This window comes from Heterodontus francisci, chromosome 30 (assembly GCF_036365525.1).
Source record: "Heterodontus francisci isolate sHetFra1 chromosome 30, sHetFra1.hap1, whole genome shotgun sequence".
Taxonomy (NCBI): Eukaryota; Metazoa; Chordata; class Chondrichthyes; order Heterodontiformes; family Heterodontidae; genus Heterodontus; species Heterodontus francisci.
In genome coordinates this window covers 38,776,912-38,791,889 of record NC_090400.1, presented here as the reverse complement: position 1 = coordinate 38,791,889, position 14,978 = coordinate 38,776,912, and the positions used below count along the sequence as shown (strand labels likewise).

The following is a 14,978-nucleotide window of genomic DNA, read 5'->3' as shown; positions in this document are numbered from 1 at the left end:
TCAGACTCATACAGCTGGGGATAGGATCGATAAACAAGCTGAGATTACATATTACTTACGTCACAATTCTGATCCCTTTAGGTTTTCACTATCAATGAAAGCCCAAATGCTATTATGAAAAATCCCTAAATAAGAGATTGCCAAGGGGAACATTCACAGAAAGGGGAAGGTAGTACTTAAATGCTTTACATCTAGAACACATTTCATCTCGGAAATACGTGAGCCATTCCTCTAGGGAGAGGGAAAGTGGTCTTACGTAAATCTGTCCTACTCACATCTAGCACTGCGCTTTATACTTCCATTGTATTATGCTGGCATTAGTATCCAAGAGTAGAAAGGATGACAATCCTGGTGTCAAATTAGTTTATCTGTGCAGGTAATTTTTAGCTCTAGCCTTGATCCCAACAGGCTAAACAACCATAAATGCTAGTATTAAAATCCTTAAAGTAAATGAAATAAACTAAAACTTTGAGAAAACTTTAAAAAATACTATTTCCTGCACCTGAAAGTCCTATATCAACATTCTTCATTAAATGCTGTTCTATGTGCCATGGCCTCAAAAAAATTATTTAATCTTCTACCACAGGAAAAGATAGGAATAGAAAATTTTCTGTTAAAATGGCAACATACTAACCTTCTTCTTCATCCTCTCCACCCTGCTGGTTCTTTTTATATTTCTTTTTACTTGGCTTTGATGCATTTTGCATTTTTGGAATATCACGACCATAATACAGCAAGAAGTGATTATAGACATCTCGCAGCTCATCAGTCGACTGTACATCCTTCAGTCTGCACAAATGAAAAGAAGGAATTGCTATAGGACAAAGAAGCACTAAAGCAGAATTTACATAAACAAGTGCAGAAAAAAGTAAAACTGCTTTCAAATTTTCTGTAAAGAAAATATACATCCCAAGCTTAAAAAAATCAAAAAGATAAATGAAGCATTGATCTTTACCTTAAGGGCTGGAAAACAAAGAAAATGAAGCTGTGCTTCACTTCTACACAGACCCCATCTGGAGAACTGTGTTCAGTTATGGGTCCTGCACCTCAAGAAAGATATACAGGCTTTGGGAGAGAGTACAGTACAGATTCAATAGAATAGCAGGTCTTAAAAGGGTTAAATTGAGGACCATTGCATAACTCGGCTTTCCTTGAGTAAAGAAGATCGAGTTGTTTCAAATGATAAAAGAAATTGATAGGGTAGATAAAGAGAAACTATGTCCTCTGGTGGAGGAAATTTAAACAAGGGGATACAATTTTAAAATTAGAGCTAGGCCTATCAGGAGTGAAATCAGGAAGCACCTTTTCAATAAAGGGTAGTAGAAACCTGGAACACTCTCCCCTAAAAGACTGTGAATGTTGTGTCAATTGCAACTTTAAGGACTGAAATTGATAGATTTTATGTTACATAAGGGCATCAAGGGATATGGAGCAAAGGTGGGTGAATGGAGTTGAGGTACAGATCAGCCATGATCTAACTGAATGGCAAAACAGGCTGAAGGGACTGAATGACCTACTCCTGTTAATGAATTAAATTATTTCTATCTGCGGCTTTTTGGCCGAGAGAGAGAATAGATAACCTACTCTCTTCAGCCCCTACTAGGTGAGTAGAAATAGATGAACTTTACTCAGCAATTCTCCCTGTCAGCGTGTCGGATCAATAATTCGCTATGTGTCAGACTGTGACAACTTGTGATTTATCATTCTCTGATCCCATAATAAATTTCATGGAATTAGTCTCCAGTCATTTAACTCTACCAATTTCAAAATACGTGTTGTTTTGCAAATACCACAACTACCTTACATAACAATCCAACGTTTAAAGAATGAATGAGGAAACCAACAAAAGTACTTTAAATTGTAATTGACTTTGTAGAAAAGAAGATTTAAAATCAATATTCCGCTTGATAACATGAAAAAGTTACCTTTCAATGTCTGCTGTGTCAAGTGCCCTAACTCCATCTGCCAGAGGTTTGTCCGGATCAGCAGAGATTTGTTCATACTGGTATGCCTGCATCTTCTGAAAGAGTCGGGTAAGATTTTCTTTTCGAGTCCTCAGCTGTGTCCACTGTAATGGACCATTGTAAAACGTGACTCAAGAAGAACTGCAGGAATATTTGTCAGTAAAAAAAAATTCCAACAGACCCTCTGTGTACGAGAGGGTGCACGCGCGCACGTGTGTAGGGGATATGCGTGTGTGTGTGTGTGGGGGGGGGGGTGGGGGGATGTGTGTATGGCCAGATAGACAGCTTTTCTAATTTAGAGTTCTAAACTAAATTAGAATGCACACTGCATTTTCTGTATCAACTACGTCATAATAATATCTCACCATGAAACCTGCATAGTTTCACAGTAGGAGTACTGCAAGTTACAAAATGACCAAGTTCTGGTGTGTAACTGTGAACAGAATTAAGGAATCGTTTTCAACAGGCTAATTTCCATGACTTTCTTTTCTTAAAAATCTGTTCATTATGGCACAGAGATAGACCTTATTTTCCAGTTTTTACTCCTAGAAAATACCAGCAGTGCCCTCTGGTGTGTGTAAAAATGGTTTTAAAATATTGTCCATAGGCATACAACCATCCTAACCAAGCACAATTTAAACAAAAACATGCAATCTAACAGTTTCCACACTATACAAAGAATATTGAGGCTTTCAAGGTATACAAGGCAGATTCTAGGATGCTGCCGAATATGAGAAAATACAAATGCAAGGAAAACCTTGAAGAATTGGAGCTTTTATAGTTAGAACACAGATTCTGGGGATATGATAGAGGTGTTTAAAATTATGGAAGGATGTGACTGGGTAGCTAGAAGCAGACTGTTTCCAGTAATTGAGAGATCTAGCGAAGAGGCCGTAGATACAGAATTAAATCTGAGAGATGTGGAACAGAAAGCAAGAGAAACTTCCTTACACAGAGTTATGAAACTGCAGAATTTGCTTCCCACGTTAGTGGCTGAGGTAGAAACCATGGCAATATTCAAGATTACATTGAAAGAAAATATAAAAGAGTAGAATGAGTTAATAGTATTCGGACTGTTTATTCAAATAGTCCATTTCCATTTGTAACTTGTATGTATTTCAATGCACAGTCCATGTCACAGCCTTCATTGCAATGAAAACATGTTTGCCTTCATTATTTCATCAAAAAAGCCATTTGTTTGAGTTAGAGAACTTGTATATCAGTTAAAGGGAAAGAAGATGGCACAGAATTTTCACACAATCCTAAATGTTATAATAGATGATATATGTACACTTAGCAATCTCTGATATTTGGTTTTATGCAGTAAAGCTGGTGGCCAGGAAACATAAACCTCAAATGATTTAATATCAACAACAGGGAGTGCTCGCCATACAGAATGACATTCATTCAAGCCACTGCAGCAGAACTGATCATGCTGGTGGGAGTTCCAGAAAAGTGTTTTCTCCCTAGGCACTTCTGACTAGTAATTTGGGTTATTGGAAAGTGTATAGATATATCCTTTTATAGCTTTCAGCTGCTACATAATCACCCATTAGAACATATTTCACTTTCAATGGAAACTATTTTCTAAAATGTAAATTTTTTCTAAGAGGAACACATTGTGTTTCAAAGATCAATTGCCCCTACCTTCTCATCCCATTGCCAGACCTTCCACAGGTCATTGATGTTCAGTTCGGGCTCCACATACTCCTTTCTGTAGAATGCAATGAAAGGCACCTAATAAAGGAAACACATATAAAAAGAAAATGTTCAAATTAAGAAAAACTTATTTCAGAAGCAGTTTTAAGAGACAGCTTGAACAGCAGTGTTTTTCCCTGACCACCCCAAATGTGCAGAATATGTTTGGCTGCAGCCCAACCTAGATTTCAGCAACCTTCTTTAATGAGATGATATTCAGTAATTGGATTCACATCAGTTTTTCTCTGAGATAGTCCTAATAATGACAATCTTTTACTTACAAACACCAAATAAATCATGCTCAACAACTTGCATTTATATAGTTCCTTGAATGTAGCCAAGGTAATTCAGAGCAGCATTATCAAAATTTGACATGGAGTCACATAAGGAGATACCAGGACAGATAACCAAACACTTAGTCAAAGATGACAGTTTAAGGAGTGGGGGGGGGGGGGGGTGAGTGAGGTTTAGGGAGGGAATTCCAGTGCATAGGGCTTAAGCAGCTGAAGGTACGCTGCCAATGATGGAATGATTAAAATCAGGCCAGTGCAAGATGCCAGAATTAGGGGAACACAAAGATCTCGGAGGTTTGTCAGGCTGGAGGAGATTACAGAGATAGGGGTTGGTGGGGTGGGGGGAGAAGTCATGGAGGGATGTGAAAACAAGGATGAGAATTTTAAAACTGAGGCATTGCCAGACCAGCAGCCAATGAAAGTCAGCGAGCACAAGGGCAATTGGTGAATTGGGACGGCATGAATTAGGAAATAGGTGGCAGAGTTTTGGACGAGCACAAGATTACGTTGGATGGAAGATGGGAAGCTGTCCAGCAGAGCATTGGAATAGTCAAGTCTCGAGGTAACAAAGGCATGGATGAGGGTTTCAGTAGTAGCTGAGCTGAGGTAGGGCAGATTTAGGCAGTGTTACGGACACGGAAATAGGTAGTCTTAGTGATGCAGCGGATATGCAGTCGGAAGCTCAATTCGGGTCAAAAACAGCATTGTTGTGAATAGTCTGGTTCAGCTTCAGAGAATCGTCAGGGAGAGGGAGAGGGATAGAACTAGTGACCAGGGAATGGAGTTGTGGCATGGACAAAAGATAATGGCTTTAGCCTTCCCAATATTTGCTGAAGCAGATTTCTGCAGGGAATGCTGGATACCGGACAAGTGGTGTGACAAATCAGAGACAGTGGAGGGATCAAGAGAGGTGGCGGAGAGATAGAGCTGAGTGTTGTCAGCATATGCGCGCAACCTGACATTTTATTTTCGGATGATGACGTCGAGGGAGGCATGTTGATGAGAAATAGGAGGGGGCCAAGGATAGATCCTGGGGGGCTCCCGAGGTAACTGTATTGTGGGAAGAGAAGCTATAGCAGGTGATCCTCTGGCTAGGATTGGAAAGATGAGAATGGAAATAGGTGAAAGCAGTCCTACCCAGTTAGACGATGGAGGAAAGGCTTTGGACGATGATGATGTAGTTAATTGTGTCCATGGCTGCAGACAGGCCAAGAAGGAAGAAGAGGGACTATTTACCACGATTACAGCCACATAGAATGCCATTGCAACTTTGATAAGGGCCTCTGCAGTGCTGTGGCGGGGCAGAAATCTGATTGGAAGAAATCAAACATGGAAAAGATGTGCATGGATTTGGGAGGTGGCAACACAACATTCAGGGACCTGAGAGGAAAGAGATGGGGTGGTAGTTTGCAAATAAAGAGGGATCAAGGGTGGGTTCCATAGAGAGGGTGATGACAGCAGATCTGAAGGGGAGGGGCAAGAGTGCCTGAAGAGTAGGAGCCAGAAAGGGAGGTTGGGTGGTCAGCAGTTTAGTGGGAATAGGGCCATGGAAGCAGGAGGAGGGCAAGATGAGCTGGAAGAGAGCATGAGGGGAGATGGGAGAAAATCTAGAGAAAGATGCAAGATGGAGGCTAGGGCAGGGGGTAACCTTAGAAGAAGTTTGCTCCAGTGGACTAGGGGAAGGGAAGTGGCAGACGCAGCTGAACTGATGGTCTCAATCTAGATGACCTATATGACAAAGAATTCCATGAGCTTTTCCGACTTGTTATTGGAGGAGAGGGTAAAGGAGGCAGTGGAAGTAGTTTCAGAAGACAAGTTGTAAATGAGAAGCTGGGCGTTTAACCTACGCATTCCAAGATGACCTATGAATAGTGAGCAGTTTTGACAAAGGAGAGCAGGAGTTGATAGTGCTTTATATGGTCCAACCAGATCTGGCGATGAACGGTTAAGCCAGTTGTCCATCACAGATGTTCAAAGCTGTGTCCTTGGATTTAAGGGAATGGAGATGAGGGCCATACCCAGGGGTGGGGGGAAGGGAGGAGGTGGCGAGGAGTGAGGGAGGAAGTGGGAGGGTGCATCCAGGGTAAGCAAGGGAGTAATGGATTTACTGGCATCAAAGGTGGAGGAAAGTGTGTGATTGAACAGATCAGTAGCTGTAGAAATGTAATGATGAATGAAAGGCCAAAGGCTAGACAGCTGGCAATTTGAAAATGCAGCTCCCGCATGGATATCAAAGCACAGATGTACATTGTTTTGTAGCTCTTCCATTGTGATGTTGCTCAATATTCACACCATTCCATAAATGTTCCTGTCACCGTAACAACAATGCCAATAAAACTGTGCTAGAAGACTTGAAGTTGGTCACCATAAGAATCGTTTTGAAAATTTGTATTGCCTAAATGTGACTTCACTCACTTTAAGTTCACTGAGCTTTGAAATCAGGAGTTCTCATCCTATGATTCGGAAGGGTCCACTGCACTATGCCCAAACTCCCAACATGTACTCCAATGGGGTAAAGCGTCAACAAGGAGGTTAAATTTTCAAAACGTGCCTCTCCACTCCCAATACATTCTTGATACTTAACAATTCTATTATTCTGTAGTTCTCCTCGTGTTCGTAAAATGTGAAACATTTATTGTATTTAACTCAAAACAATACCATGACAGCAAATGAAAGTACCTCAAAGTGCTGGTTCCTCATAAAATTGAGTGCTTCCTTTATCTTCTGGATTGTAGCAGGACCTTTTCGGCTAAAGTTGCTGACACCCTGGCCACGTTCCAAGTACTCTGAGCTTTCCTATGACAGTGAACAGATGTTTTGGTAACAAGAGTTCCCAGAAAGAAATGAATTAAAAAATGTTCATTTGACAAATCTTTCAGCGGAAATGAAATGTACTGAATATTGCTTCAAAAGCAATACTTCCTAGAATTTGTTTAAAAAGTTGATCTTAGAAATATGTAAGCAGTTGTTCTTAAACTGCAGCAATAGATTAATGCTTCATTAACTATGATGTCAAAGGAACATTTCTGAATCACATTTATCCTGGCAGCTTGTTCATTGGCATTCAGTAGCTGATTAATACAGGGCAGGAAGGTCCCTAAATTGATCTCAAGTATGAGCTGCTCTAGCTCTACCAGTGAGGAGTAAAGGAGAGCTACCATAAAGCATCTAGAGCCCGCAGAACTTATCCCAGCAACGACACTGAATCATGTGTAGGCTCTTTGATACGGCTACCCAATTAGTCCCACTCCAATGCTCTTACTCCACAGCCACACACATTTTTCCTTTTAAAAGTGTTCATCCAATTCCCTTTTGAAAGTTATTAATATACCTCTACCATTCTTTCAGGCATTACATTCCAACTCGTGGTGTAAAGAAAATTCTCATCTCCCCTCTTTTTTTTTTAAAATGCTAAATACCATAAATCTGAATCCTCTGGTTACTGAACCACCTACCAATGCAAACAGCTTTGCTAGTCTCGCCATGTAACTGACATCTCTCACCTCTGGTCCCATTCTAATAAATTTCATCTGCACTCTCATCAAGGCCTTGACACCCTTTCAAAAATGTGGTGTTCAGAATTAGACACAATGGGCTGCATTTTATGAGCCCTCTGGTGTCGGGGGTCGTGGCGGGGTGGCCCGGAAAAATCCTCCGGGAGAGGCCCGCCACGACCCCTGACACCGAGAAGGCCCTGCCACATTTTAATAGCGGCAGCGAGGCCTCGGTGCGGTCCCCCCACCGCCAAGCAGTGGGGCCTCATTTGCCTTGCTAAATCTATGCAAATAAATATAAATAAACATACTTAGATCAGGCGGCCATCCCACGCCAATATTCTGGCCGGTGGCCGGAAGTCCCGCGCCTTCCGATCCCCGTTTGGGGATTCAAGGCAAGACACTGATGGGGAGGGGTTATTCAGGTCGTGGGGGGACGGGAAACGGAGGAAACTTACTCCATTGGCTTGGGGAGGGGGGGGGGGGGGATAGTGGGAAGGGGTTGCAGGGCAAAGATCATAAAGTTTGGGGGTGAAAGGCCAGCCTGGCAAAAATGGTTTTTTGCTGAGGGATGGGGTGGGGAGGAAAGGGAAATAAATTTATTGGTTTATGATTGGGAAGTGAAAGAGGGGGCTTTGATCTGTACTTTCATGTTTTTATATAAATTAAAGGTAACGGTCACTTTAAAAATTAAAATTACTAGTAAGGGCTTCCAGCACTTTAAAGGTGGGGCCTGACTCCATTGCCGCGTATGGAGCGGCCGCCCCCTCCACATCATCAGATGTGGCCGCTCCGCGCCTTCCATTTAAATGAGCTCCCGTGTGAAATATCGCAGGGGCTCAGCGACAGTGGATCTGTGCAAGCGCACCGTCTAGATCAGAACGCACTGCCGCAATTTGCGGCGCGCTCATAAAATTCAGCCCAATATTCCAGCCTAACCAACAATTTATCAAAGGTTTAACATATCTTCCTTGCTTTTGTACTGCACACTCAATTTATAAAGCCCGGGATCCCCGAGTGTCTTGCCACCTTCAAGCATTTGTGTATCCATGTCTTCTGGACTGTGGGTTGTTAGCAGGTTTGGGAGGAGATGAGAGTCAGAAAAAAGGGGGTGGGGGAAAGAAATGTCCATCTCCAGCTTGATGCGTCATCCAGGGCAATTTGAACATTAAGAATGTGAACCGTTTTATGCCTTTATTTTCCTCCTCTGTTCCCTGCCAGGCACTAGATTGGAGCTAGACTGCACTTGCTAGAGTAGGAGTCTGCCCAAACTTTCTACATGACCCAGGTGGCCTCTGCTATAGGTGCTCCCATCCCCCACATCCCACCTGCAAGTGGGCTTTGCATTGGTGGGGGTAGGGGCAGGGGATGGTTGGAAATAGGAGCATAGATGTAGGTTGCTGGCATTGTGGCCTTCAAACTGCTGCTGAATAATAGCAGGCAAAAAGACCACAAGGCCCAAAGATTGTGGCGGAAGCAGGGATATCCTAGATATTTACTGCCTTCAAGCATATTCAGGGAGCTTCTGGAACCTTGCAGATACTCTGGTCTCAGGAGGGTTCGTTGCAAGTGCCACAGTCAATTCACTGGGGCATCATTTTATTTGGGCACACCAAAGGCTGACTTGTGGACATAAGAATCTTACTGCAGGCCCAGGGTGAGCCCTGCCTATTTTGGAACTCCTCTGGATAATGTGGGTTCCTGCTGTAGGAACGGAAGCCTGAAGAAAAGGGTCTCTGACGCCATTTCCTACTTGCTGTACCTGGGAACCCTCTCCTTTGTTCCAATGAAATAGCAGCATTGGCACGCGTTTATCTTCATTGTATTTTAAGCTGAGGAAGACTGTCATACAACTGGCCGAAACCTAGGTTCTCTAAGCAGCAATCCTAGCAATGATATATAAATACCAGAAGTAGTAGTAAATTCTCACACTGCACATAAAATAGCTCAAGGAACCATCTTTTGAAGACTTGGAAAATGGACCTGGACTCTAACCTGTAAAGAAATGGTAGGTGTTGAGAAAGAATTTCTGTAAATCCACTCTGCCTCTTCCTCTAGCTCATCATCTTCAGCTGGTTTAACTGGAATGCCACGAAGCTGTTGAAATAATTTAATCAAGCTGTTTTAACCATTACTATACTTGTTTGCATTAACACGTTATAGCCATTCTAATAAATATTAGGGTTAATTAGGATTATATGCTACAAAATTCCCTTGAACCTCAGGGACTAAAAAAAATTTGTTCTCAGGTATGGGAGATTCTGGCAAGGCTGCGTTTATTACTCACCCCTAGTTAACAACAATCTGGTGGTGGGCCTAGTCTTTGAACCACTGCAGTCCTTGTAGTGATGATGCTAGATAAGGAATCCGAGGACACTGGCCCAACAACAACGAAGAAGGGTGCTATGTCTAAGTCATAATATGGGACTTGGAGGAAAACTTGGATGCTTCCATTTCAGGTCTTGTTCTTCACAGTGGTACTGGTTGAAGGGTGGGGGGGGGGGGGGGGGGGGAGTTCTGTTGAAATAACTTTGGAGTTAAGTTGCCAGATCTGTCCTTACTTTGTCCCATTTAGCAGTGGTAATACAGTACTAAACGAAAAGGGGTCAACTGATAGTGGAGATGAGACTCTGTCTTCACAAGGACTGTGCAGTCACTTCTGCCTCTGCTAACATGCAACAGACTGGCCTTGTTTTCATCAGTCTATCAGGTTACTTCCTTGTACTGGCTCTCTCTCCACTGATGCAAGCCCAATCTGGCAGCCATGTCCTCTGGACTCAGCAAGTAGTGGTACTACTGAACACTCTTGGTGGTAGGCACAGAAGATTCCTACTCATTAGTCTGTGCCCTTGCTTCCCTCAGAGCAGTCCAAGTGATTTTAAACATAGAGCAGCAGTGATTTGTCAGATGAAGGGGGCATTAGATGGTGATCCTTGATCTTGCTTGACCTGAAACCACGAGCCAGGGTCAACGTTGAGTTCTCCCAGGATCACTCTCACTCAACAGTATCCCACCATGCCCGTACCTTTGGTGAATCCAGCCTATTGATGGGAATGGACATGCCCATGAACTTGGGATTTTCACTGATAGATATAATTCTGAGTATGACTATGTCAGGCTGTATTTAACTCGTCTATTGGAAAGCTTTCCCAACCACAGAACCTGCTCCCAGATATTAATGAGGGGAACTTAGTAAAGTTGACTGGGTGGAGATGACCATGGTCTTACCTTGATGAGTCATTAGGCAACTGGATGGAACTATTGGTAATTATTGACTTAAGCAGCATTAATTATGAATTAAGAGTCAAGTTCTGGTGGTACTGCATTCGCATCAGACTCCTAACTTAAAGAGTTAAGAACCTGCAACCAACTCCATGTTCAAAATTGCTAACATTCATTTTTATTAAGTTATTAAATTGGAACACAGGAAGAAAAACTGGCAGAATTGTAGCCTGAAAGAAAGTCAGTTTTAATTGCTAGCCATAGAATGGAAGATCAAGATTGACCATTGATAAATATATAAATGGCTGTGGATTTATGAAATTTACAAGGATGTCTAATTAGAAAAATAGATATTTAATATGGGAAAATACAAATAAAATATTATGCTAAAACAAGAATACATAATCCAATGGGTGATTAATAACTTCAAAGGATTAAAATTTTGTGTTGCACATGGTTTAGAATTAGGATAAAACAGAGTCACAGCATTCAACTCTCACAATGTTGGCAGGCCATGTAAATGTATTCAATGTGTAAACTAGACACTACAAGTTTAAAATGTATTTCAGTGATTTAAACTTCTGTAAAACTCAAGTAAAAAACTCAAATAAGTGACATTTTAAACTTCTGAATCCTGTTTCTCTTTGTTTATCAAGCAATCAGAGCAGTGCATTTGTAACTTGCTTTCCCCGTCCTCAGTCAAATTGAATAAATCTTAAATGAAGTTCATTCAAGGGACTTTTCAAACAGGGCAGTGCATAAAATTCAATAGAAAAATAGCGTTCGCTCACGTGTTCACAATGATAACGATGAGGAGCGCAAGTACATTATCCGTGTGGTTCTCGTGTTTCAGAAGAAATCAACCAAAATTACCCACTTTTGAAGTTTTAAAAAGCTTTTCTTTCCCTGGACCTTTTTAAAAAGAACTCTAAAAATAGCAATAGTTAAATCACAGGGCCCCTTACCTTCAAAATGTTGCACTAACCTGAAATCTCTCCGGCATGTCTGTAATTCTGATCTCATTGTCCTGGTCTGTGAGGTGACTGCTCTCCAGCTCACTGGGTTCATAGATCTCAAAGATACTACGGCGACTGACACGTTTTTTGGTGGTTTTCTTTGGGCGAACCCTCGTTTCGCCTTCTCCTAATTCTTCATCTTCAAACTCGTATTCATCCTCCATTTCCTCATCGTACTCATTATATTTTTCAAACTCATCATAATCAAAATCTACTCCAAAAATCTCCTGAGCTTCTTGAAGAGCACTGAAAAGAAAATTAAAACACGCTGCAGATAGATAACACTGGATAAAACAATACCCATCTTCGCTCTCAGTTTGCAATATGAGACTGAAAGATAATCAAATATCTAATCTTGGTGGTCAAAAATGCTTTGTAACTACCATCAAACCCACTGTTTCTTCCAGAATAATTTCTCAATATAAAAATCCACAATCTCGATGGTCACATCATCCTGCTTGCAATGAAACTACTTGTAGTAGGTCATTGCAAACTGCGTCAAGAACTTAGCAGAAAGAAATGTTACTTTTACATTTGTACTTATAGTCTAGATTTTTTATTTAGAAAACGCATCCCCTCACTCTCTAATTTTAAAAGAGGCCTCAAAACCCTTAGGTGGAACCTTTAGTCCCTATCCTCGCCTTTAAATAACTGCTAGTGCAAAGGTAGCTGAAGGGTCACAATAGAAGAGACTTAAGACATCAGATTTTGAATTGTGCCAGTATCATTTTTAGCAGACTTACCATTACAACAATTCTAATTCAAATATAACTAACCTCTGTTTTCTGAAATTCATTTGCTATTTGAGTCCTGTTTGTAAATCTCTTTTCATAAAGTACTCAATGCAGAATATTTTATGAACCTTGGTTACAGAATATCACACTCAAATTGCAAACAAGGTTTCAATTATGCTGCATAAGTTTAATTTAGATGATAAAATATACCCATCTTGTTTTCTTTCAGAATGTTACTTTATTTGCTTGTATGGCTTGGAACAACAGTGTTATTTTGTATCTTGAGACAACTGTGAACGAGAACTTCACGCTTAAATTTAATTCTGTCAAACTGCTGTATAAAGCTTACCAGGTGTGAACAAGAAATAATTTAAACTTAACAGGTGTGAACAGGAAACCATTTTTATATTCACACTTTGTTATTGCATTCTGTCATGCTCAATCATGCTATATTAAACTAAATTTGCAGTAATAGTGCAGAGGACAAGACATGGAATGCATTCAAGACAGTCTTCTAGATCAGGATGTTGAGAAACCAACTAGGGAACAGGCTATTTTAGATCTGTATTGTGCAATGAGAAACGGTTAATTAATAACCTTTAGTCAAGAACTTCTGGGTAAGAGTGATTATATAATTGATAAATTTTACATTGTGTTTGAGAGCGATTTAGTCAAGTCTGAAACTAGGGTGTTAAATCTGAACGATGCAAACCACGTAGATATGAGTGGCGATTTGGCTAAGATACATTGAGAAACAGAGTTAAAAAATAGGCTGCGTTTGCTGACAACACAACCAACTAGGTGGCACACTACTGGCACATGTGCAAATGCAGCCTCATCGACAGAAATGTCACTGTCTGCAACTTCTCAGGCAGCTGCCAGTAATAAAAATAGTGCTGCTCAATTTGACACAAAAAATGAATTGAACCCAAACACCCTCACCGCCTCCACAGCACCCTGCCCTCTTGTGATCGCCACTTCTGTTCCCTGCTCCTTTCCGTGATCGTCGGCTCAATCGCCGCATTCAGTTTCCTGCTCCCTCTCATGATCACCGCTTCACTTCTCCGCTCCCTCACATGGAGGCCTTTTGCCGTTCCAACCCGCCGCTTGCTCCCTGCCTCACCGCCCGGAGAAGCAGCAGGGGTGGGAGGGAGCGAGCGGGGTGCTAGCATCGCGGTGGGATGGAGCGGGGAGCAGTCGGGTGCGGCGGGATGGAGCGCCAAGCAGTCGGGAGCGGGGAAGAGAAGCGGTGGTTAAGGCGGCGGTCGCGGGAGAGCACAGAATACTCTAGCAGGGGTTGGAGGCGGCAATCGCGGCCATTGAGGGGTGCAGCAACACTCGGACATCATTTCATTTGATGTCATTACATGGTGCATGCGCGGACCCATAATGGCAAGCTGGCAAATGTTCAGACGCTTTGATGATGTTGGCGATCATTCTGCATATGCTCTGCCTGGTCAGGAAACACTCCGCAGAAAAAAAACAAAGATAAGCAATGGCAAACATTTAACAAAATAATTCATAATGTACAATGAATATACATATTCATTGGAATAAAAGGAATAAAAACCCTAAGGCAAAAGTGGTCCAACCATGGCAAGCAAGAGAAATTAAAGATAGTAGTAGATTAAAGGAAAAGGTTATAATGTGGACAAAAATAGTAATATGCCTGAGAATTGGGAGGATTTTAGAATTCAGCAAAAGATGACCAAGAAATTGATAAAGAAAGAGAAATAGGTCTCAACTGGAGTATTGTGTCCAGTTCTGGGTGCCACACTCTAATGAAGGCATTAGAGAGAGTGCAGAAAAGATTCACGAGAATGGTTCCAGGGTTGAGGAACTTCAGTTATGTAGACAGACTGGAGATATTGGGACTGTTTTCCTTGAAGAGAAGGTTGAGAGGAGATTTAATGGTCAAAATCATGAAGGGTCTGGACAGAGTCGATAGGGGAAAACTGTTCCCATTGATGGAAGGATCGAGAATCAGACGGCACAGATTCAAGGTAATTAGCAAAAGAATCAACATGACATGAAAAACTTTTCCACGCAGTGAGTGGTTAGAATCTGGAATGCACTGCCTGAGAGTGTGATGGAGGCGGGTTCATTGAAGAGGGAACTGGATTGTTATCTGAAAAGGAAGAATATGCAGGGCTACGGGAAAAAGATGGGGGAGTGGCACTTGGTAAATTGTACTTTTGGAGAGCCAGCGCAGGCACGACAGGCTGAATGGCCTCCTTCTCCGCTGTAACAATTCTGTGATTCTGTGAACTAGCAAGGGACGTAAAAACAGATGGCAAAAGCTGTATGGGTATGCAAAAAAGGAAGGGGTTAGCAAAAATAAACACAGGTCCCTTAAAGACAGAAACAGGAGGAATTACAATGTGAAATAAGGAAATGGTAGAAACATTAAACAAATGCTTCGCATCTGTCTTCACGGTAGAAGATACAAACCACATTCTGGAAATAGTGGGGAACCAAGGGTCTAGTGACAATGAGGAACTTAAAGAAATTATAAATAAAGAAATAGTACTGAAGAAATTCAAGGGGATTAAAACCA

General features: G+C 41.6%; 1 protein-coding gene across 1 annotated transcript in view; it reads right to left on the bottom strand.

Moving 5' to 3' along the window:
• The window catches only part of supt6h (SPT6 homolog, histone chaperone and transcription elongation factor), a 73,725-nt gene that overhangs the window by 38,904 nt on the left and 19,843 nt on the right, over positions 1 to 14,978 (bottom strand). Inside the window, exons 7-12 of the mRNA XM_068010380.1 lie at positions 11,657 to 11,933; positions 9,445 to 9,546; positions 6,635 to 6,751; positions 3,612 to 3,701; positions 1,926 to 2,068; positions 635 to 789 (exon numbers count right to left, since the gene is read on the bottom strand). Coding sequence (XP_067866481.1) covers positions 635 to 789; positions 1,926 to 2,068; positions 3,612 to 3,701; positions 6,635 to 6,751; positions 9,445 to 9,546; positions 11,657 to 11,933 — 884 coding nt within the window. The remainder of the gene's footprint in view (positions 1 to 634; positions 790 to 1,925; positions 2,069 to 3,611; positions 3,702 to 6,634; positions 6,752 to 9,444; positions 9,547 to 11,656; positions 11,934 to 14,978) is intronic.